Genomic DNA, 23,180 nt, shown 5'->3' on the forward strand with positions numbered 1-23,180 from the left:
CCGACCGAAATAATACAAAGGAGTTTGCAAGGGTATTGGTTTCAAGTTGACAGAACAATAAAGCTAATACTACTTGTACTTGTCGGTACGCGTGATTTAATGCCGAGTTGTACGGTGCAAGGCACAAAGCGACATCAACATATGAACACACGGACAAAGTATAGAGTTTCTTTTTAAGATTTCTTTGCACCCAGGAGTTTCGAAATCAAACCACAGATAAATAAAGAAAACAGAAGAAAAGCAAAGATATTGAAAGAAAAACACAAAACGAGGAAATTTCGCAACGGAAACCCGTCACTGATAGGCCTACTCCTGGTTTCGAAGCGTGGCTGCCTCTAACAATGGAATTTAAAGAGAAAGTGAAACAGAATCGACTTTAATGATACATTTTATAATTATGCCTGGACAAACTAGTGCCAGCAATGAAACTTTAGCTGTACATTTCTTTATTTTATAAGCTTCTTGCATTAGAGTCATCTTTTGAGATGTGTGCTTTTTCTATCACACGGAAATGCCAGAGCGGGCCCATTTGTGCATTCATTGTTGATGAAATAAATGAACAAAAGAAAACCTCAAAGATGAGTGCAGAAGACAAAACGTCTCCATGGGCTGTATAAGGTGTGTGTAAAAGAATCATTTGGATTTTTTAAATTTTATTTACCGCTTAGACTGTTGAATCCACATTCAGAAAGAAATTGACAAGAGTGTGGATAAATGGCGCAGCATCTTTGTGATTTCCTGTTTCCCACTCCCCCCCCATTATGAAATGTGTCCCCGCCCCCAAAAGAGAGAGTTTGTCCAAAATTGTGTTTTAACATGTAATGTTAAATTCAAATTTTCAAAAAAGTCTCAATATGTGACTCCTTTTGGGCTTATAGCGCCAACTTTTCCAAATGCACACCCTCGCCCACAAAAAGGTCATGAAAAAATGGGTACGTCTTCATTTTAGCTTAAAAACAAACAAACCAATGTCCTGAAAACACTCTTCTGGTGGTAGAAAAAGGCATCAAGTAGATTTGGGTTTCATAGTGCACCATTAATAATTTCTGAAATATTCAAAAAATGTACCGGAAATTGGGTATAGGAGATCATTTTTTGACCATCATTCTGACTAGTATGCCCGATTCCCTTGCAGACATATTACAGATGTGTGAATATTCAGATCAATAATACTTGTGCATATTTCCCGACATATGTGACCAGCTCCACAAAAAAGGGTATTAAGTCGCGCTGGGCACTATTGTGTAATAGCCCCGCTCAACGTTGAGAGGGTGAAAATTTCGTCTGAATGTGATTTTCATTTTTTGTCATGAATGACATCTTTAATACCTAAAGTTTCCCCTTTCACTCACAGAAATGTTGATTTTGATAAACAAAGTGTAAAAACCAACCACGTTGTGTGCATCGTTCTGTTGTTCTAGAACAGAGCCTGCTATGTCAAAGCCTGTTCTCTCAGTTGTGCAATTTGAACTTCAAGGAAGTAATTAATAAGGAAATATATGTATGTCATATCTTCAGAACAGGAGGGGATATGCAGCTCTATTGTATGCCAAATGAAAGCTTACATTGTGGGCTTTCCAACCAAGGGCGGATCCAGAGGGGGGCCAAAGGGGGCCATGGCCCCCCCCCCCCCCAAAACGAAACCAATTTTTTTTTTTTATATGTGACATCGCAAAATAGGCAGGCAATGAGTACACCACCATCTTTTCCTCAAAAAAACATTGGTTAAAGTGGTCAGAAATTGCCTCAGATCGCACCACAGAGCATCTAGAATCCAAATTTTTTTCGGGGCCCTTAAGCGGGCCCCGAACCCCACGCCGTAATTTTTGGACCCACTTTTTTGGAGGACCAAAGTTTGTTTGGCCCCCCCCCCAAAATTGTGTTCTGGATCCGCCCTTGTTTCCAACCATGTATATAACTCAATTTCACTTTTTTTGCGACATAATACCCTTTTTTGTGGAGCCGGTCACATATGGGCGCAAACCAAAACTGGCACATGGAATTGTCCCACTCACTGTATCTTGAAAGGGAAGCGGTCACACAAAATCATCTACTGTTTCTGCATGAAGTCCATAAACACACAACAAACTGGCAAATAATTGCTGGATCTATGATCTTAATCTACACATCAGGGAGGTTTAGAAACTGTACTGTTTGGAGGCATTCTTCGTCTCTTGAATGACTTGGACTGGTTGGCTTCTTTCCGGTACTGGTGCCTGTGGATCAAGAGAGGAAATAGCAAAAAAAAAAAGACAGAAATAAAATATTTGGTGGTTTGTGATTTCATTTCTTAAAGGGAATATACAACATTTGCAAACATCGAAAAATAAAACCTACCAAGTTTTTACGAAATACCTTACTAGGATGTTGGTAAATGACAGTCTAAAGTATCCTGTAAAATTATGGCACCTGGTGTGAAGTCATTTTCAAGAAAATGGCATTTTTGTATACATTTCCAACGGTGGTCAGCCGACCACCATTGGAAAAACCTAACTATTTTTCAACTATGCTCCAACTTTACACTTTTTTTCAGTCCAAATTTTGTTTGCTATTGGTTACATGTTCATGAACGGGTGCAGGCCAGCTAGACTGGTTCCCTTACCTTACATCTATAAATTGATCCATTTTATCTTAAGTGGAGTCAAGGAACCAGACTACTTGAACATTTTTGGTTTTCTTGTTTTTTTCCAGCATTTTCGAACACAAACTTCAAACATATCAGTGTAACAATATTTGATCTATTACACTCCCCTCAAATAGTTCATTTCTGAAAATTACAGCAAAAGCCAATGATGTACATTCCCTTTAAATACTTCCTTGTGATCTTTCAAAGTCTGATTACTGAAACAGGGTTGTTACAAATCATGATTTAAAAAAAAATAAAATCAAACAAATCAGATCTTTTTTTATTAAATTTGATATAAAAAAAGAAATTAAAATATTTTTGTCTTTGAGTGAGTTATCGAAAGTGATATTCAACACATATATTATTCAACACCCATCTGTAAACTCTGTTTATTTAGCAGTGCATCTTGACCTTTTAAAAAGATTGGTAGGTTTTCAAAATTATCTGTTCTTAAAGAAAAGAGAGAAATTAACTGTCTCACTAGCTTCACCTTATATTTGAGGGATTTATGAAATAATGGAACACTGAACATGAGTGAAGGACCCAGTACGGACGACAAGTCTGTCATCTGTTTAAGTGTTATTTCTGTTCAAACAACAAAGTTTGCTGATTGTACATGTAACTACATTGTAATTAACTAGAAAGCACTCAGAGAGCGCAAACCTCCGCCAAGGCTAAACAATTCCCCACCATATTGTCAGTACACCCAAAAGAAAAACTCACATAAATAGTGAAGAATCCTTAAAAACAATATCCTGGATCCAGACCCAGCTCCGGATCACTTTCAAAATCTAATCGATTTGTATTTGTACCAAGGACCACCCCTAAAAAAAATTTCATGCAAATCTGTCCATAAGTTTTTGAGTTATCTTGTACACAGACAAACCAACCAACAAACCAACCAAATCCATTGAAACTTAAAGGGAATGTACATCATTGGCTTTTGCTGTAATTTTCAGAAATGAAATATTTGAAGGGTTAGTATAATAGATCAAATATTGTTACACTGACGTGTTTCAAGTTTTGTGTTCGAAAATGCTCGAAAAACCAAGAAAAAACAAAAATGTTCAAGCAAGTCTAGTTCCCTGACTCCACTAAAGATAAAATGGATCAATTTATAAATGCCAGAAAATTGTAAGGTAAGGGAACCAGTCTAGCTGGCCTGCACCAATTCATGAACATGTACGCAATAGCAACCAACAATTGGACTGAAAAAAGGGTAAATTTGGAGCAGTAGTTGAAAAATAGTTTGGTTTTTCCAATGGTGGTCGGCCGACCATCGTTGGAAATGTATACAAAATTACCATTTTCTTGAAAATGACTTCACATCAGGTGCCATGAATTTACAGGATGCTTAAGACTGTCATTTACCAACATCCTAGTAAGGTATTTTGTAAAAACTTGGTAGTTTTATTTTTCGATGTTTGCAAATGTTGTATATTCCCTTTAACCTCCTTGGCGAGGTAACAATGATGTACTGTCTGAACACAACTTCTTTAAACTCTCTCTTGGAATCATGTACAAATGTGCCTTGCATCCATGCATGAAGCAACAATTTGCATACAACACTCACTGGGAAGTTGGTAACAGTGTAGCCAACCAGGGGCCAATTTCACGGCGCTGCTAAGCACAAAAATTTGCTTAGCACAAAAAAGTCTGGCTTATAGAAGCAGGTTATCAGCCAAAAAGTCCATGTTATTTTCATGCTAAGCAAACAACAGCTGAATACTAATCACTATCATGTGGAGTTTTGGCTGGTAACCTGCTTTTATAAGCCAGACTTTTTTTGTGCTAAGCAAATTTTTTGTGCTTAGCAGCGCCGTGAAATTGGCCTCAGAAACTATCAACTGCCAAGAGAGCATACTTGATGGAATGATAACACCAATATATTAACATTTCTGATTTTTTTTTTAATGATTTCTGTGATTTTGTTCGGGCTACCTCCCACCATGGAGTTGTCTGTGGGCAATTTTGTTGTCATACACACCATTCAGATTGATCTAGCCATGCCAATCATAAACTTTCATTCTAGTAAAGTGCTACCTTAATTTTCCATAAAATAAGTTTGTGTAAGTATTATGGTAAAATTATATCAAGGAATGAGATTGTCAATTGAAAAAAAAAAGGCTGAATATTGGATTGCAATTCTGAAAACGAAATTGATATCTACTGGGTGAGTCAAAAAGAAAGTGACCTTGATTAATGATTGTTTTCACTTAAAAAGTAACAAAACAATTTTTTTTTTTCTGATTAGGTCACTTTCTTTTTGTCCACCCAGTATACTGATAATTAAGCCGTGTCCAAATTACTGGACTAATAAAACTGTCCTTGAGTTTGATAAAGAGCATAAGCCTTGTTTTGAAACTGATATAAATATAATTTGTTTTTGCTGTTAGCTTCCTTGAAGAGTGAAACCAGCCTGACTTTAAACTGTGCCAAGAACTGATGTGATTTTGTATCGGTATATATCCAAAAATCACACAGATTACAAAATGAGACCAAAAAGAAAGTGACCAGGATTAAAGATTTTTTTCTTAAGAAAAGCAATCAAATTTGATACACCAATGATGTATGTCTTAAAAGAGCATGTTCCAAGCCTTCTGATTTGAAAATCACAGGCGTGTGGAAAAAGGCACACCAGGATTTTTCTAGTTGTGTGTTTTTTCTAGGTGCGTGGTTTTCTAGGTGTGTGATCTGTGGTCCAGGGAAATTCAGGTGTGCAATTATTCACACTTCTCAGGAAGCTTTTAGGTGTGCGATGGTGTGGGGGTGTGATTGCACGCCTCAAATCAGAAGGACTGATGTTCATCCACTCATCTGATGAAAAGAATAACTAAACTTGATCCGTGCCATCATCAGAAGTTATGCATGTTTTACTGAAAGCACCCATGTTTTACTGAAAGCACCCATTTTTATAGCTGTCCTTGGAATGCCATTGGAAGCTAATGAGCTGAGTGACAATTACAGATTACACACACGCAATTGTATGCAAATGAGACTTTAATAATTGAAATAAACACTGAAACATTTATATAATATTGGATGGCTTTGAGGCTGATACAAGAATATATTGCACGAGCTATGACAATATTGCACGAGTCGTAGACGAGTGCAATATGGTCATAGCGAGTGCAATATATTCTTGTATCCACTGAAAACAAGCCATCCAATATTATTATTATTATTAATATCAGGCTGACTTGATCCGCAAGAAGCACAATTCAAGACACTGTCAATTACATCTTTTTCGTTTACATCAAACGTCTTGAAGCTGCCACTGTAATTGTTGACAACAGTGCGCGCATACCTGGCCTTCTGCGCGCTGCATGCGCGCAGCGTGTTCCGTGTTCGACGGTACGCGCACGAGCTACGCTCTGTTGAGTGGTTGACAACTGTGACTTTCTATGCTCTTGATCAAGCGGGAACCTGCGAAAATGCCCGGATTGACTGCAATAACAATCTTTTTGCAGTCAACTTTTTGTGAAAGCATACAATAAGCTGATTTATTTTTACCGCTGAAAGCCTGATATAAATAATAATTATATACTGTCAGATTTTGTGTTTTCAATATGTGGAATTTTTTTTTGGAAAAAATCATGGTGATTGTGTCTGTTTTCCTGTACAATATTTTTTTTAATTCATGGTAGGAAAAACGCCCTTATTTCATTGTGTTTTAATGGTAAATGATCATTTGTGTAGAGCTGAATTTTGCATCAACCCTAACCTCCTGAACTCCATCAAGATCCATCCCCCATTTGAGTGGATTTTGGCAGACTTGGTCCTGAAGGCCTGGTGTGACTAAATATTGATGGAGTATGATGGACTTGGGTCTGGAGGCCTAAAGCAAAGCATGCATTGGAAGCAGTGTGATTGATGGATTTTGGCGGACTTGGTCCAGTACTTAGTAAAAGACAGTAGGGAGTTAGGGTTAAAATAGACATACATGTAACTTGTGAATATAGTACGCAAATTACATAGAAATGGCACACTTACTAGTCAATAAAATGTACTTAATCCCTACGATATTTTTATGCAATGGAGTAGCCACATATTTTAAAAATATCTTTTTCTGATTAGGCCAAAAAAATAATAAATACTCGGTCTCTGGTCAGCGCGCGCGTCGATTTTAATCATGCGCGTCAACCTTTTTTTTCCTCCAAATTAACACGGAAGCTACAACAGCGCCCTCTATTACCGCACCTCCTCAAATGTTTGTACCAAGGAGCACCAAGGAATGGGGAAATTGCACCAAGGCAAATGATTAAGGGCACCAAGGCAAATTATGGAGGACACCAATGTATAATGAGGACACAAAAAAGCAAAATAGTACCCACCTTGTCTGTACAATAAAAGCTTGAAAAAAAAAAAAAAAAAAAAAAAAAAAACGCGTCGCCACATCAATTCCGGAACTTCGGTCTGACCAGAGACCGACTATTTTTTTTTTTGGCCTTAGGTCTCTTTCTTTTTGACTCAACTAGTATACCGATAATAAGGTCGCGTGCCAATTACTGGGCTACGGCTGGAAATAACACACGGGTCTATGGGAAGTGGCTGCAGCCACAGCCACGTAATTTGGACACAGCCTCACTTTTCCCAAGATTCAAAAGGTCTGATTTCAGACACAAATCTCATGCCTATCTACCTTGATTGCCACCTGCGGCCCGTGTTCCAGACTCTGCCGAATGACGGCAGCCATTCCTCGTTGGAGGGGGAGGTGTGGTCAAAGTTCACGCCTACTCGTTTGGGGTTCAGCTTCGATTTTCTCTGCTGCTCAGCTGAAATAAAGAAACAGACAATCAACAATTCAGTTTTTGGCCTATGGTCGGTATCACAAAACTTAATTTAGATATAAATTTTAACTATATGCTTCACTATTACACATTTCATGACTTACAAAACTGGAAGATCAATTACGACGGATCTGAATTTCATTTAAAGGTTCCATGACAGTGAATTTTCCTTAGAAACATATTTTGTGCGCCTTTCTACTCTTAAATGTATGAAAAATATTTGACACTCCTGTTTGGTCAATTTTATCCAAAACTGCACTTCTTTAAACATTTAAAGTTGTACTTTTGTGGACAACTGAGGGCGCTGTTGAAGTCCTCATTTCAGGAAGAAACTGTTCAGTTAAGGAGTTTTCTGTGCAGATTGTGAATCAAGAAATTTGGTTATTGAAAAAACAGGTGAGAAAATTTTGCTCATTGGTTTACTACTGTGTACTGACACAACAATGAATCACCAAAGTAAAAAAAATTCTTGACAGAGAGATAATCAAAATTGTGGTAACTTTTGGTACTGAAACAGCTGTAGCGTTGAGTTTTCTGCCTGAAATGACATCACACTTTTGCTCATGAATATGGAAATCTGCATTAGCATTAAAGGCACCAAAATACCCTCGAAAAATGGCAAAATAAAAATTGAAAATAAGGTTAAAGGGAATGTACATCATTGGCTTTTGCTGTAATTTTCAGCAATGTACTATTTGAGGGGTTAGTGTAATAGATCAAATATTGTTACACTGACATGTTTGACGTTTTGTGTTCTAAAATGCTGGAAAACCAAGAAAAACAAAAATGTTCAAGTAGTCTGGTTCCTTGACTCCACTAAAGATAAAATGGATTAACTTATAGATGCCAGAAAATTGTAAGGTAAGGGAACCAGTCTAGATGGCCTGCACCCATCCATGAACATGTAACCAATAGCAAACAACATTTGGACTGAAATAAAGGTAAATTTGGAGCAGTAGTTGAAAAATAGTTAGGTTTTTCCAATGGTGGTCACAAAAATAACACTTTTCTTGAAAATGATTTCATACCAGGTGCCATAATTTTACAGGATGCTTTAGACTCTCATTTACCAACATCCCAGTAAGGTATTTCGTAAAAACTTGGTAGTTTTATTTTTCGATGTTTGCAAATGTTGTATATTCCCTTTAAATTGGGCACGAAGGTGCATTTCCAAAGATTGCACGAACAAAAAATACATTACATGGACCACACGCAAAGGTTTTGCGGTACTCAGAACGGATGACAGATAAACACGCGGGGAGTGAGGCCAGAAATATCTGTCAGCGACCCGCTCGCAGTAAGCGAGGCCATAAATGTAAGTGTGCTGCTCGAGGGTGATGGCTTCAACCCGCCTGGCTTGAGGTCAAGTGAAAAGTAAAGGAATTTTATCCACTCACTGTGTTTCCTGAATTCCACCTCCGAGGGGCCCATCTTTTGATATCCTTCCTCTGTATCTTCGTTGTCATCATCCCGTAACCATGGCGGCAGTGCTCCGGTATGAATGTTTCCATCAATTCCACGATCCTGGATCACGAACAAATAGTATTATGATAATACTGATAGCATTTTATTCCAATGCCTCAAGCGCTTAATAACTCCCTTCCCGTTCATCATGAGATCAGTTTGAGATCAGCGCAATCTGGTCTCGACCCTCACAGGTACCCATTAACACCCCTGGGTGAGAAATAGGAAATTGTGGTAAAGTGTCTTGCCCAAGAACACAAGTGCAAGATCCCTGTTCATCAGGCCATGAGATCAGTTTGAGATCAGTGCAATCTGGCCTCGACCCTCACAGATACCCATTCACACCCCTGGTAGAGAAATAGGAAACTGTGGTAAAGTGTCTTGCCCAAGAACACAAGTACAAGATCCCTGTTTATCAGGCCATGCGATCAGTTTTGAGATCAGCGCAATCTGGTCCTGACCCTCACAGGTACCCATTAACGCCTCTGGGTGAGAAATAGGAAATTGTGGTAAAGTGTCTTGCCCAAGAACACAAGTGCAAGATCCCTGTTCATCGGGCCATGAGATCAGTGCAATCTGGTCTCGGCCCTCACAGGTACCCATTAACACCCCTGGGTGAGAAATAGGAAATTGTGGTAAAGTGTCTTGCCCAAGAACACAAGTGCAAGATCCCTGTTCATCAGGCCATGAAATCAGTGCAATCTGGTCTCGACCCTCTCAGGTACCCATTAACACCCCTGGGTGAGAAATAGGAAATTGTGGTAAAGTGTCTTGCCCAAGAACACAAGTGCAAGATCCCTGTTCATCGGGCCATGAGATCAGTTTTGAGATCAGTGCAATCTGGTCTCGACCCTCACAGGTACCCATTCACACCCCTGGGTGCGAAACAGGAAATTGTGGTAAAGTGTCTTGCCCAAGAACACAAGTGCAAGATCCCTGTTCATCGGGCCATGAGATCAGTGCAATCTGGTCTCGGCCCTCACAGGTACCCATTAACACCCCTGGGTGAGAAATAGGAAATTGTGGTAAAGTGTCTTGCCCAAGAACACAAGTGCAAGATCCCTGTTCATCAGGCCATGAAATCAGTTTTGAGATCAGTGCAATCTGGTCTCGACCCTCACAGGTACCCATTAACACCCCTGGGTGAGAAATAGGAAATTGTGGTAAAGTGTCTTGCCCAAGAACACAAGTGCAAGATCCCTGTTCATCAGGCCATGAAATCAGTGCAATCTGGTCTCGACCCTCTCAGGTACCCATTAACACCCCTGGGTGAGAAATAGGAAATTGTGGTAAAGTGTCTTGCCCAAGAACACAAGTGCAAGATCCCTGTTCATCGGGCCATGAGATCAGTTTTGAGATCAGTGCAATCTGGTCTCGACCCTCACAGGTACCCATTCACACCCCTGGGTGCGAAACAGGAAATTGTGGTAAAGTGTCTTGCCCAAGAACACAAGTGCAAGATCCCTGTTCATCGGGCCATGAGATCAGTGCAATCTGGTCTCGGCCCTCACAGGTACCCATTAACACCCCTGGGTGAGAAATAGGAAATTGTGGTAAAGTGTCTTGCCCAAGAACACAAGTGCAAGATCCCTGTTCATCAGGCCATGAAATCAGTTTTGAGATCAGTGCAATCTGGTCTCGACCCTCACAGGTACCCATTCACACCCCTGGGTGCGAAACAGGAAATTGTGGTAAAGTGTCTTGCCCAAGAACACAAGTGCAAGATCCCTGTTCATCGGGCCATGAGATCAGTGCAATCTGGTCTCGGCCCTCACAGGTACCCATTAACACCCCTGGGTGAGAAATAGGAAATTGTGGTAAAGTGTCTTGCCCAAGAACACAAGTGCAAGATCCCTGTTCATCAGGCCATGAAATCAGTGCAATCTGGTCTCGACCCTCTCAGGTACCCATTAACACCCCTGGGTGAGAAATAGGAAATTGTGGTAAAGTGTCTTGCCCAAGAACACAAGTGCAAGATCCCTGTTCATCGGGCCATGAGATCAGTTTTGAGATCAGTGCAATCTGGTCTCGACCCTCACAGGTACCCATTCACACCCCTGGGTGCGAAACACGAAATTGTGGTAAAGTGTCTTGCCCAAGAACACAAGTGCAAGATCCCTGTTCATCGGGCCATGAGATCAGTGCAATCTGGTCTCAGCCCTCACAGGTACCCATTAACACCCCTGGGTGAGAAATAGGAAATTGTGGTGAAGTGTCTTGCCCAAGAACACAAGTGCAAGCTCCCTGTTCATCAGGCCATGAGATCAGTTTTGAGATCAGCACAATCTGGTTTCGACCCTCACAGGTACCCATTCACACCCCTGGGTGAGAAATAGGAAATTGTGGTAAAGTGTCTTGCCCAAGAACACAAGTGCAAGATCCCTGTTCATCAGGCCATGAGATCAGTGCAATCTGGTCTCGACCCTCACAGGTACCCACACACACTCCTGGGTGAGAAATAGGAAATTGTAGTAAAGTGTCTTGCTCAAGAACACAAGGACAAGATCCCAGTCATGGGGTTCAAACCCACATACCGTCGCACATGGGTCAGATGCTGTAACCATTGGACCATGGCTTTCTACTTATACACATATTTTAAGTTTAAAGCTATAGTCCATCATTTGCAACCATCCGAAAAAGTAACTGGCGTATTATTGTTGAAAAACATACTTGGTTGAAAGATAGTAAGGGGACTAAACTCCCTGTGAAATTATTCTTTCTGGCAAGCTGTGATTTTGAAGTAATCAACGAAAGAAGGCCTTTCCAGCAGTGCGTCTTAAGACGCACCGTAGGAAAATTTAAATTAGTAGTTCGTTTTGTTATTCGGTGAAGCGCGCGCAAGCATTGGCACGACGCACGCGCGCGCGCGGTTGCTATAATTCGTCGGATCAGTGCGCGACATCGCGTGTAGCTGCAATCGGCTCTGTGAGAACGCGTCTCGGACGCTGAATTCAGGCCCAATTCAAAACATGATTCAGCAACTTTTAATTTGAAATTGAGATCCTAGAATGCTGTTTTTCTCAAAATATACAGCTGAAGCTGAGCTGAAACTTTATCAGGTTAGTTGTTCAGTATCCTTCATTAGATTTTGAACACTTTTGTTGCTTCAAAAGAACAAAATGCACAAATTACAAATGATGGACTCTATCTTTAAAGTTTCGTACTCCGCGCTTATCAAGAAATTACGTTTTTTTTGTTTTATTAAATTTTCACGTTGCACATGTGTGTACATGCATGCTTATTCCAACCCTAATAACTCCTATTTTGCTTTTTTTTGGCGTCTGCAACCCTTAGAATTATCTTTATTTTATTTTAATCACAAAGAGGTTAGCCACACGGGCAGATTGATTCCAGGTCAGTACATAATCGATATTTAGTATGAAGTGGGAACCAGCCTACCCAACGAGAACAGAATTATTTTCAGTTGATTTCTCATTCAAAAGTGAATAACGTTTTTGTTGTTTATAGGAATTTTTTTTTCCAGATGAAACTCGAAAAATAGCACGAAGAATGCAAATAAACTTGGTAAATTCTTCAGAAGCTCGAGTGCGTTTTCAATTATTTCTGAAGGTTATGGGCAATTCCACAGTTACTCAGGTTACATTTTTGATGTACTTTTGAGTTTCCTTGGGCTGTAATTACCTTACTGAAAAGGTTTAATAACTGTTATCCCCTTGGTAGATAGAGAAGACCTAGACCTACCTAAGCACCAAAGATGACATCCAGAAAAATGTATAATGTATGATAAACAAGGCGCACAAATTTGCTTACTCACGTTACGAAAATGTAGCGTGAGTAACCGTGGATTTGCCCTTATGGTTTAGGAAGACTTCTCCGGATCTCAACAAGTAATATGAAAACTAAGAGCCAAAGCTACGAGAAGAACAAAGAAGCCCAGCCTGGCATTCCAGACTGAGTGTGGTACCGGTATATATACCTTGACATGGACTGCAGTCAGACCCCCTGATGATATGACACCTATGGTCTGGACTCGACTCAGGACTCCAGGCTTCTGCTGCGCAGCTGCTGCTGAATGGTTCAACACAGCCAGCTGGAACTGGTTGGAACCGGTACTAGCCGGATCTGGCTGGTTTGAATTGTGCAGCACAGCTTGTTCATGCATCTCCCCTGATGGGCCATTTGACCTGAAAATTAACAAAAAGGCACACATTGCATCATTTCAAATTTGTAAGAAGTTTGAAGATAAATTAGTAAACCTTTTAAGACACTGGCTACAAAATGGAAAGACTATGATCATTCGATAACAACTACTCTTTCCTAACCTCATTTGTGAAATTTGGTTGTGTTGCTAAATCCTGGCAGAGACTTGAGTCCCGTTTGGGTCAAATTCGTTGCAACTTGGATTCTGACTCGAGCTACAGTCAGCAATATCAGGTCTTTCACGTTATCAACACTGTCCGTGCTGGGCCTGGGTCCAACACAGAGATTTCTGCCTCTCTGCAACCTTTCTCACATTGTCGCTCTGTTGCCTCATCGTGCTTGTTTTACAGATACTATCCAACAGTCTCAGTTCTCAGGTTGTACCTCCTAACCGTCCCTTTGGGGCGAACTACATAGTTCTCCATCCATTCACATTGACATACATCATTGTTCCCAAAGCACATCCTCAGAAACATTCATCCAGTTTCTTCCCACGCCCTGCCTCACTAGGAACTCCTTACCTGTATCTTGTTTTCAAGTTGAATATAATATATCCAGGTTCAAGTGCAACTTCAATACTTATCCTTCTATTTGAAGTAATTTTTCTTTTCTCAGCTTAGCTTTTTCTACTCCTTTTTTGTGCAGCCTCAAAACACAACACCTCAAGTGGCCCTCAACCAGTTCACGCCGGGTTTATTTTGACAAGAACGGAACGAGGCGCGGGATTTATTTTCACTTGACCTCAAGCCAGGCAGGTTGAAGCCATCACCCTCGGGCAGCACACTCATATTTCCAGCCTCGCTCGCTGCGAGCGGGTCACTGAAAGATCATTCCAGGCCTCGCTCCCTGCGTGTTTATCTGTCATCCGTTCCGAATACCGCAAAACTTTTGCATGTATACACGGCTTTCGACACAAACTGGTTAAATAGGGCCTTGTGATGAGCAACATTCATAACAAAAAAAACCCAAAATACACTTACTGATGTGAGCATCCGGGAACATCCTCCGCCTTGTGAGTCAACGGATCTCTAACGTTGCTACCTGCACTTCCAATTCCAGAAGGGGCCGTGGGCGTGGTCCAGGGAGCCAATTCTCTGTTGGGTGCCACACCCTGTGATGAGGCTGTGAAGGTCTACGGCGCATTCAGGAAATATCATCATGGATAAAAATAAATGCTTCTTTGGACACAACACTTGGGTGATACCCACTTGGGATACGGCATAAGTATTCATAGTCCAAGAATGAATACTTACGCAGCTAGTGCCTGGCCTTACAGTCTTGGGAACATTCCACAGACTGACCCAAGAGATTCCGAGCAAAACTGAAGCACATTATAAACATGCAAATGTGCAAATTTCTCTGGTCGAGTTGTAAAGTTCCCAAAACTGGATTCGCAAATAAACCACAGAGGGAAACTGACTACATGCATTCTAATAATTATTTAAAAGTTCAATAAAGAAATTGACTGGAGTGGAGTTTGAACCTGCGACCTCCGGATTGCCGTTCTAGCGCTCTACACCTACTGACCTATCCAGCAAGGACAGCAATCCGGAGGTTGCAGGTTCAAACCCTGCTCCAGTCAATTTTTTGGTTAAATTTTTAAAAACTGGAATTTGATTCATCTTGTTGACAGCACCCTCTTTCGCCGTAGCGACTTGACGGCCCTTGCCAAGAACCAGTTGCATAGGGGACACAAAATCCAAATCCACTCTTGGACCAAATATTGCAGTTGGGGATCCCTCGAAGAAAGATGCAGTCTTTAGGCCAAAAAAAAAAAGTCTCCGGTTTCTGGTATGCGCGCGCGTCGCCGTAGCCATGCGCGTCGGCAAAATGAAAAAGTTTTTTTTTCAATGAAAGATGATGTTTCAAAACCGCCAAACTCACTGGTTTGACTGGAATTCTGCTGCTGCACAATTTAAACGTGTTTTTAGATTGGGTTATGGTCGAGAATAAGCTTTATGTGGCCTCTGGACTCCCATCCATTTGCACTAAGTTTAGTCGGGCACCATTTGCAGTCATCAGCCGACATTTGAAGCAAAACAATCTGGTAAAAAAAAAAAAAGCCGCGTCGCCGCACCACTTTTTGGGCAAGCTCCATACCAGAAACCGGAGCTTTTTTTTTTTTGGCCTTAACAAGAGGCTTTATCTTTACTGGGTCATTCCATGCCAACTCAACAAATGGTGCACACCATCACCTCTTGGATTTTTTTCTTTTTTGGTGTACTGAAAGATACTTAGGAGAAATGCAAATTCTGAAAATTTGGGGTCTCTACGACTTTTCGTTCTTGCGCAACAGCATTTTGAAATTTGAGGTGGGCGGGGCCAAAAGCGCGTCGCGTCACGAAATTCAATGTTTAAAGGGCCATATATTTAAAACTATACCCCCCAGACATTTCAAACTTGGTAATCTGGGCTACTTTTTGCTGTAGATTTCAAATATTTAAACAGAAAGAAAGTGGCTTGTTTCATTTTTAAGTTAGAGGGGCCCCAAAATGGCCCAAAACTCATCTGGACCAATGTTCGGGGGGGTGTAAGTCAAAAATTGAAAATATTTGTTTCACCAATTTTTTTGCCTGTAATAGCCCCCAATTAAAACTACTTTCATGTAAAATCTTACACTTATATTAACTTCATTGAATGAAATATAGCCCTTGCAAAAAGCAAATTGTTTATTTTTACGACAACTTGACCCCCCAAAAAACCAACGTCAGACATTCCGCACCAAATTTTGCTTCACATATGTTTGAGGTTGGTCCTTAGTGAAGTCCTCTGAAAAGTTTCATGTTGGTGTCTAAATTTCTTCAGTGGATAGCTGGGCTTTATAAAGAGTCTATATCTTATGATGCTGCAGGTTCCGTAACGTACATGTGCATGTACAGTCGACTCTCGTTAGTACAAAATCTGTTAATACCAAATTCTGGTTATAACAAACATAAAGCCTTGGTCCCGACTGTGCATTTATGTGCACAATGAATGGGACTGATGTTCCTCTTAGTACAAAATTCTGATATAACAAACAATTTGGCTAGGTCCGAACGAGTTTGTTATAACGAGACTCGACTGTACATGTACTTGTATTTTACGGAACCAGCACAACAAAATCCCCCGACTGTTGAAAGACTTGGGTCAAGACTACCCATTTCCTGCTCAATAAACAGTTGCTTGTAGACCTATGTGTGCATTATATGCAAATTAGGTTAAATGACTTGAGAGTCTAATTCTTTCCATGTGCTCATCACACAGCATGCATGTCATGTATGTAGTAATTAACCAGTTCTCACTTGCACAACATAGTATAGCACTAACCTGAACCAAAGAGAAGTGATTCAGTTTGAATAGAGGGTCTATGGTTTTAACCTGATTGATCTTAGTTTTCATTATGGATAAGGGGAAACCTAGTTCATCCAAGGAGTTGCATGTATGCTCAAACTCATCATGCACCAATTGTAGCAGCTGACCTCAACCCAGGAAAATATGTTTGTGTGGTCTATGATGATGTTTGGTGCATTGCTAAATTGTAGAAGATGTACATGTATCACAACTTCATGAGGATGTGTATGTCTGCTTCATGTACAGGACGGAATCAATAAATACTCTCTATTGGCCACAAAGAGAGGATAAATGTAACATTCCATTTGTTGATGTGTTGTGTTGCGTACCAACACCAGAACTTCTACATAGCGGTGGAAGGCATTGCAATACAAACTTAGTGAGCCAACCATCATGCAACTCATTCAACTTCATCAAAACTACATCACAAGGAATGCATAATTTCACCTGTGAAACTGTAAACAATTATATCAACTGTCTACATGTACAAATGTAAGCTAAGTTTCATACCCAACTTATTCTTTATGTACCAACTGCTGTTTTATTCTATGTACGTGTACTTGTATGTTACGGAACCAGCACCGTAAGATATAGACTCATTATAAAGCCCAGCTATCTACTGAAGACATTTAGACACCAACATGAAACTTTTCAGAGGACTTCACTAAGGACCAACCTCAAACATATGTGAAGCAAAATTTGGTGCGGAATGTCTGACATTGGTTTTTGGGGGGGTCAAGTTATCGTAAAAATAAACAATTTGCTTTTTGCAAGGGCTATATCTCATTCAATGAAGTTAATATAAGTGTAAGATTTTACATGAAAGTAGTTTCAATTGGGGGCTATTACAGGCAAAAAATTTGGTGAAAAAAATATTTTCAATTTTTGACTTACACCCCCCCGAACATTGGTCCAGATGAGTTTTGGGCCATTTTGGGGCCCCTTTAACTTAAAAATGAAACAAGCTACTTTCTTTCTGTTTAAATATTTGAAATCTACAGCAAAAAATAGCCCAGATTACCAAGTTTGAAATGTCTGGGGGGTATAGTTTTAAATATATGGCCCTTTAAACATTGAATTTCATGACGCGACGCGCTTTTGGCCCCGCCCACCTCAAATTTCAAAATGCTGTTGCGCAAGAACGAAAAGTCGTAGAGACCCCAAATTTTCAGAATTTGCATTTCTCCTAAGTATCTTTCAGTACACCAAAAAAGAAAAAAATCCAAGAGGTGATGGTGTGCACCATTTGTTGAGTTGGCATGGAATGACCCTACTATGTGATCTCAAACTGCTATCTGACGGCAACAGAACGCAGACAACATACAGACTGTATTGGGAAAGCTGGTAAAGAGTCGAGAAAGTGTTCCAAAAGTTGTAGGTCAGGGGTAAGATTGGGCAAATTTTTAAAAAAAAATCCAAAAAATATTCGGCAGAGAGTTTTGGGGCCACCAGGAGCCCTTGAACAATGTAGGGTTTATGTTATCTTTGTATTTGTCTAAATGCATCCCTTAAAATACCCGTTTCTTTCGTACATGTACAAACTTTGATAGGTACAGGCATGCAACTGGGAATTTAGAATAAAACGAGAAAATTCCAAACCACAGAAGCTTTTGTACAGTAGTTTTCAATCTGTAATGGCATTCATGAGAAGCACAAAATGAGGAAATCGGCAGATCCGAGGAAAAGTTGCATGCCTGTAGGTAAAGACACTTTGGTAAACCTCAGGAATTTTCAGATTTCAACAGGGATTTTAAAAAAATATATCATGAAATCAGGAAAAACCTGTTATAAGATGGAATTTTTGCGTCGGGGTGATATAAATCAAATTAGGTTTTGCCCTTCACCGACGTTTTTAAACACTGTATACTCAGTGTGTTACCTCCCGAGTGAAAGTTGGAAAAATCACTCGGGTGGGACTCGAACCCACGACCTCCTGCCTTCTAGTGCAGATGTCTTACCACTCGACCACCGAGCTAACGGGATCGGTTGGCGGGTTCGAATCTGATGTACATAGCAGCGGGTACCGCACAAACTATTATCAGATGGAATTTTTGCGTCGGGGTGATATAAATCAAATTAGGTTTTGCCCTTCACTGACGTTTTTAAACACTGTATACTCAGTGTGTTACCTCCCGAGTGAAAGTTGGAAAAATCACTCGGGTGGGACTCGAACCCACGACCTTCTGCTTTCTAGTGCAGATGTTAAAAAAATGTTAAAAAACGTCGGTGAAGGGCAAAACCTAATTTGAGGAAAAACCTGACAAAAAGAACTCTTGAATAGACCATTATCATGTTGCGGCCATTTTGATTTTTTTCCCATTCAAATCAACGTAGCCAAAGCGAGGCTGGAAGGAAAAATAGTCTGGTTCCTTTTGGCACAAAAACATTATCATTCAGTACTGTTATTGGATACGGGGAACATGACTGAAATGGTGGCAGCATGACTAAGGTCTATTCGGGAATATTGCAGACAGATTTATTCCCTTGCAGGTTCGAATTCTGTTTCACTTTACTTCTAATAACTAGCGAGTGAAAATGCACTAAGAAATCATTTGAAGGTGGATACGAAATTCGTTCCCGACGATCATAACAGACCTCAGAGGGCTTAGTCACAAGGGTAGAGCTGCCTGACGACTGAAGCAGCAGTGAACGGTTCGATTCCACACGGCGTATCTTGGCTGCACTCTGTCAATTAAATTCAAACAAAAGAATAATGCTTTTATGGATAATAAATCCACAAACGCCAACTTTTATACATTTTTTTGTTTAATAACTGACTTGACTTTGTTGTTCTTTTTTAAGTTTTTTTTTTAAGGGGCAATGGGGACCTACAGCAAATCTGATCTCAGAATTTTTTTAAAAGTTTAACAAAGAAATGGACAGGAGCAGGGTTTGAGACCTCTGGATTGCCGTTCCAGTGCTCCACCAACTGAGCTATCCAGCCCTATGTTGGCTGATCCCCAATTTATCAAAGTCTTTGTTTAAGTGGCGCTATTCAGAAGACAGAATCAGACATAAAGAAGAACACTTTAATGTGGGACATTTCAAGATACATGATTTTTCGTTTAGGGCCCGTCTCAATTCATATCTGGACGAGTTCCGGACAAGTTGCGGGTAGATTCATTCAATTTGTCTGAAAGACGCTGTTGTCCCGGACATGTTCTGGGGAAAGTTTCATTAGCAACTGCTTGACTCACCAATATTGATAACTTCATTGCGGGCAGATTGCGGGGAAGTTGTTCAAATTCTTTCAAATTAGACCCGATACAATACAATGTCCACAACTTTTCTGGAACTAGTTGTCCCAGATGAATTGAGATTGGCCCTTACTGCCTGGGCTTCATTTTCATTAATTCCTTTTTGGGGGGGGGGGGGGGGGGGGGGGCTGGATTGGTTGGGGGGGGGGGGGGAAATGGCACAGAATCTGGGATCTTAGCCAGTTCTAGAATACCATGGTCCAGTGTTTACGGAGTTTGTCTCAAGTACGATGGTGCGTGGGTTCAAACCATGCCAGGAAGATGGTGCTTGTTCCCTTGGGCAAGACATTCAACTACAATTGCCTCTCTCCACCCAGGAGTATGAATGGGTATCTGTGAGGGTCGAGGACTGAATGTACGCTGAAATCGGCTGCCTCATGGTCTCATGGCCTGACAGACGAGGGAATAACTGTAAAGCGCTTTGAATTTGTTGATAAAGCGCTCAAAATGTATTTCAATTTTTCTATTTTGTCTGAGTCCAGTGGTGGATTCTTGGATGCTTCAGTATTTTTCTACCCCAAAACACCTGAAAGGGAACAGGTACCGGTATTATTAACGATCATGATCTACATGTACCTGTGACATGAGACGCTCTTCTTTTGCTTCGTGTATCCTGAGTGCTTCTTCCACTGCCTGCTTGTACTTATCCTGGGAGTCTCTGGAGATGAGGAACTTCGGCTGAAGGTCGGTCTCGATGCGATTGATCCGCCAGAACCGATCCACCTTCTGAGCATGCTCATGGCTGTATTCAGTAAATGATTAGAAGTCAGTGTTAAAGGGAAGATACAACATTTGCAACCATCAAAAATCGAAATGAAAAATGCTTCTAATTATTCTTATTCCGCATTTTCTTTGCAATTGATTACACACCTGTGAAGAGGTACAAGCCTGCTAGACTGATTCTCTGCCTTAAAATTCCCCAAAGTCTATAAATTGCCCCTTTTTTTATCTTAAGTGGGGTCAGGGAACCAGACTACAAGAACACGATTGGTTTTCTTGGTTTTTTTCCAGCATTGAACGCTTGAGCGCTTTGAACGAGATGATGTAAATCGGAAAGAACATTTAAAACTAGGATATAAACATCCACACAACTATCCTTTCAAAACTGGGCGTTTTTGTGTTATTCCTGTATTATGTGTGCGAGAACGAATTTCGGGGTCCACTTTTGCGACCCCATAAATTCGAGCCGTTTGGATGCTAGTTGTGATTTCATTCGTACGCATAAAGTGTTCGCCTTTTGCGGACGTTGAAGAAACCACATTTTTTTGCATTGGTGATTGGTCACCGCTGTTCCCAAGACACACAACGTGTGTATCGTACACTGTATGAGAACGACACGAAAAACGTATTCGTACTCCGTCGTGTCCGATGTAAACAAGCGGGTTTTTTTCGTCTTTTCTCGGGAACAGTAAGACATTAGGTTGGTTTCCTTTCAACCACATGTTTGAAATAGGATAGTTAACAATCCAAAACATGAAATTTTCGGGGATTTCAGGACCTAGTGCTCCCTAACCCACCTCACTCCTCCAAAATCCTCCTGGCGGTTTTGGAGGATTCTAGAGGATTGAGGATGAATGGTGATTGAATCAAATGAGGATTCTGGAGGATTGAGGATGAATGGTGATTGAAGCACATGAGGATTTTGGAGGATTGAGGATGAATGGTGAATGAAGCACAAGAGGATTTTGGAGGATTGAGGATGAATGCATTTTGAGGCAGGACTGTCTGATGATTTTGAAGGATTTGGCATTGGTTATCCTTCATTTAAACACGAGTGCAAAGTTTTGGGGTGAGGAGGATTTTGGAGGATTGAGGATGGTTGTAAGCAACAAGGGCCTAGGGGGTTAGGGTTAATTTGGCCTAATCACCTCATGAGATGTTCAATAAAGCCAGCGTGTCTGACGGTCACCTCCCCATCACTGATATGCTTATGAACCTCACTGGCACACATGTAACACCAGTACTTGGTGTCAGCTTCATAGCGGCCTGGGAGGATGCAGGGATCTCTCATGTCTTGTCTGGCTGACTTTACCTGAAGAAAACCACACAATGTTTGAGCCTAATATTAAAAATATTACTAAACTAACAATAAATATGTCAATGACAGAATAATAATCAGAAAAATAAAATCAGGTAAGAAAATTGACTAAAATTTTGGTTCTATGCACTAGTGAGTCTAGTCCAACAAGACTGAGTGAGAGCCCATTGTGGTACCTGTCGAAAATAGATCCCTATTCATCCATCAACGCATATACCTTACTCACTGGATCACGTTTCGGTCTAATTCGTGTTAATTTGTGATTACCTTTGCACCGTATTTTCCAAGAACTGCCTTAACCTTCTCTCTGTGTCTTTTTGAAAATGCGTGTTTCTTTCCCCTGTCGTGGCTGTGACGACAAAGCTCACAGTAGCTGAATCTTTGCTTAAATTCACTGGAAATCTGTTTCTTCGTGGGAGCCGCCATCTTGGAGTTAGCAACGTTGAGGGCGCTATAATATATAAATGATGCGTGGCTGGCCGGCCGCATCCGAATCTGTGTCGATCGCAGTTGTCTCGATTAATACATTTTTGTTCCTAAAAAGTAATCATCATTACAAATACATGGGAATATGCGGAGTTGCTGACAACAGACGTACCGGTACCACTACTACAGAGAGAAAAATTGTAACACCAAAGAAGGAAAATACTCACCTAATCCAGTCCCTTAAGTAGCCCCAGAATTAAACAAGAACGCAACGTTAACCTTCAGTTTCTATTGTTTGAAAACCCATTAGGCCTAACCCAAAACGTTTCCGCTTCCCGTAAACTGAGGCTCTAAAAATAAGTGTCTCCTATGCGAACTGGGCCCGAATAGGCCTATATAGGCCTAACTAGTAAAAGTTCATTATTCGTGTAGCATCACTTATCCTCAGATACTAGCTGGGTATTGATGAGCTCATTTAGTCTCATCTTTAAAAGAAGATGATCAAATATGACGTCACGAGCACGTCTCATTTTAGGTCACATTTCAAATTCTAAATTTTCTTCTTAGCCCTTCCCTACATCTGAGAGCGAAGTGAAAGAAATCAAAACATTTTTCATCGATGCCCATCCTTTTGAACACGGCGCGATCCATCCAGTGTAGGCGTGTGAGCTTATAATACAGGGTGAGTCAAAAACAAGAAACCCAAATGTCGGGACTATTGTTTTAGTGAAGTTCTGCAAGTAGCACTTTCAAAATCTAGGATATAAAAGCCCAATTCATAAGCTTTCATTTAGTACAAGAATTATTCAAATCACTCGAGCACTTTTCAAGCTGTGGAATTTTAAACACAACTACCGTTATAAAAACTGTCCACGGATCACATAAAAGGTGTGCGTTCTTTCAGGAAAACGAGTCACACACATCCCTAGTGTCATTGATTTGTTTTCGTTTTGCTGAAAGAACAAAACCGTTTTGTGATCCGTGGACACTAAACTTTAAAACCGCGGTGATTGTGTTTATATGTCAGTAACTTAAAAAGTACATAAGTGATTTGAATTATTCTTGTACTAAAAGAAAGCTTATGAATT

The 23,180-nt window shown here is 40.5% G+C and overlaps 1 protein-coding gene and 1 non-coding gene across 2 annotated transcripts; both read right to left on the reverse strand.

Moving 5' to 3' along the window:
- Positions 1–1,908: 1,908 nt before the first annotated feature.
- On the reverse strand, positions 1,909–22,120 carry LOC119736016 (centrosomal AT-AC splicing factor-like). Its single transcript, XM_038209999.1, has 9 exons — positions 21,934–22,120; positions 21,497–21,660; positions 20,205–20,370; positions 18,967–19,056; positions 14,022–14,173; positions 12,818–13,025; positions 8,814–8,940; positions 7,269–7,401; positions 1,909–2,216 (listed from the first exon to the last, which is right to left on the reverse strand). Exons 1-9 carry the CDS (start codon positions 22,090–22,092, stop codon positions 2,129–2,131), a joined length of 1,287 nt encoding a protein of 428 aa, XP_038065927.1. The 5' UTR covers positions 22,093–22,120; the 3' UTR covers positions 1,909–2,128.
- On the reverse strand, positions 18,274–18,346 carry Trnal-uag. The gene has a single exon. It is a non-coding gene; the product is annotated as a tRNA-Leu (tRNA).
- Positions 22,121–23,180: the final 1,060 nt, after the last annotated feature.

Source organism: Patiria miniata, unplaced genomic scaffold, assembly GCF_015706575.1.
Source record: "Patiria miniata isolate m_02_andy unplaced genomic scaffold, ASM1570657v1 HiC_scaffold_29, whole genome shotgun sequence".
NCBI lineage: Eukaryota > Metazoa > Echinodermata > Asteroidea > Valvatida > Asterinidae > Patiria > Patiria miniata.

Coding starts and splice junctions, on each gene's coding strand:
- LOC119736016 (XM_038209999.1), bottom strand. CDS start 22,092: ATGGCGGCTCCCACGAAGAAACAGATTTCCAGTGAATTTAAGCAAAGA. Junction 20,371..21,496: donor TTTATTGAACATCTCATGAG/GTGATTAGGCCA, acceptor TACTGAATACAG/CCATGAGCATGCTCAGAAGG. Junction 13,026..14,021: donor GTTCCCGGATGCTCACATCA/GTAAGTGTATTT, acceptor GTTAATTTTCAG/GTCAAATGGCCCATCAGGGG.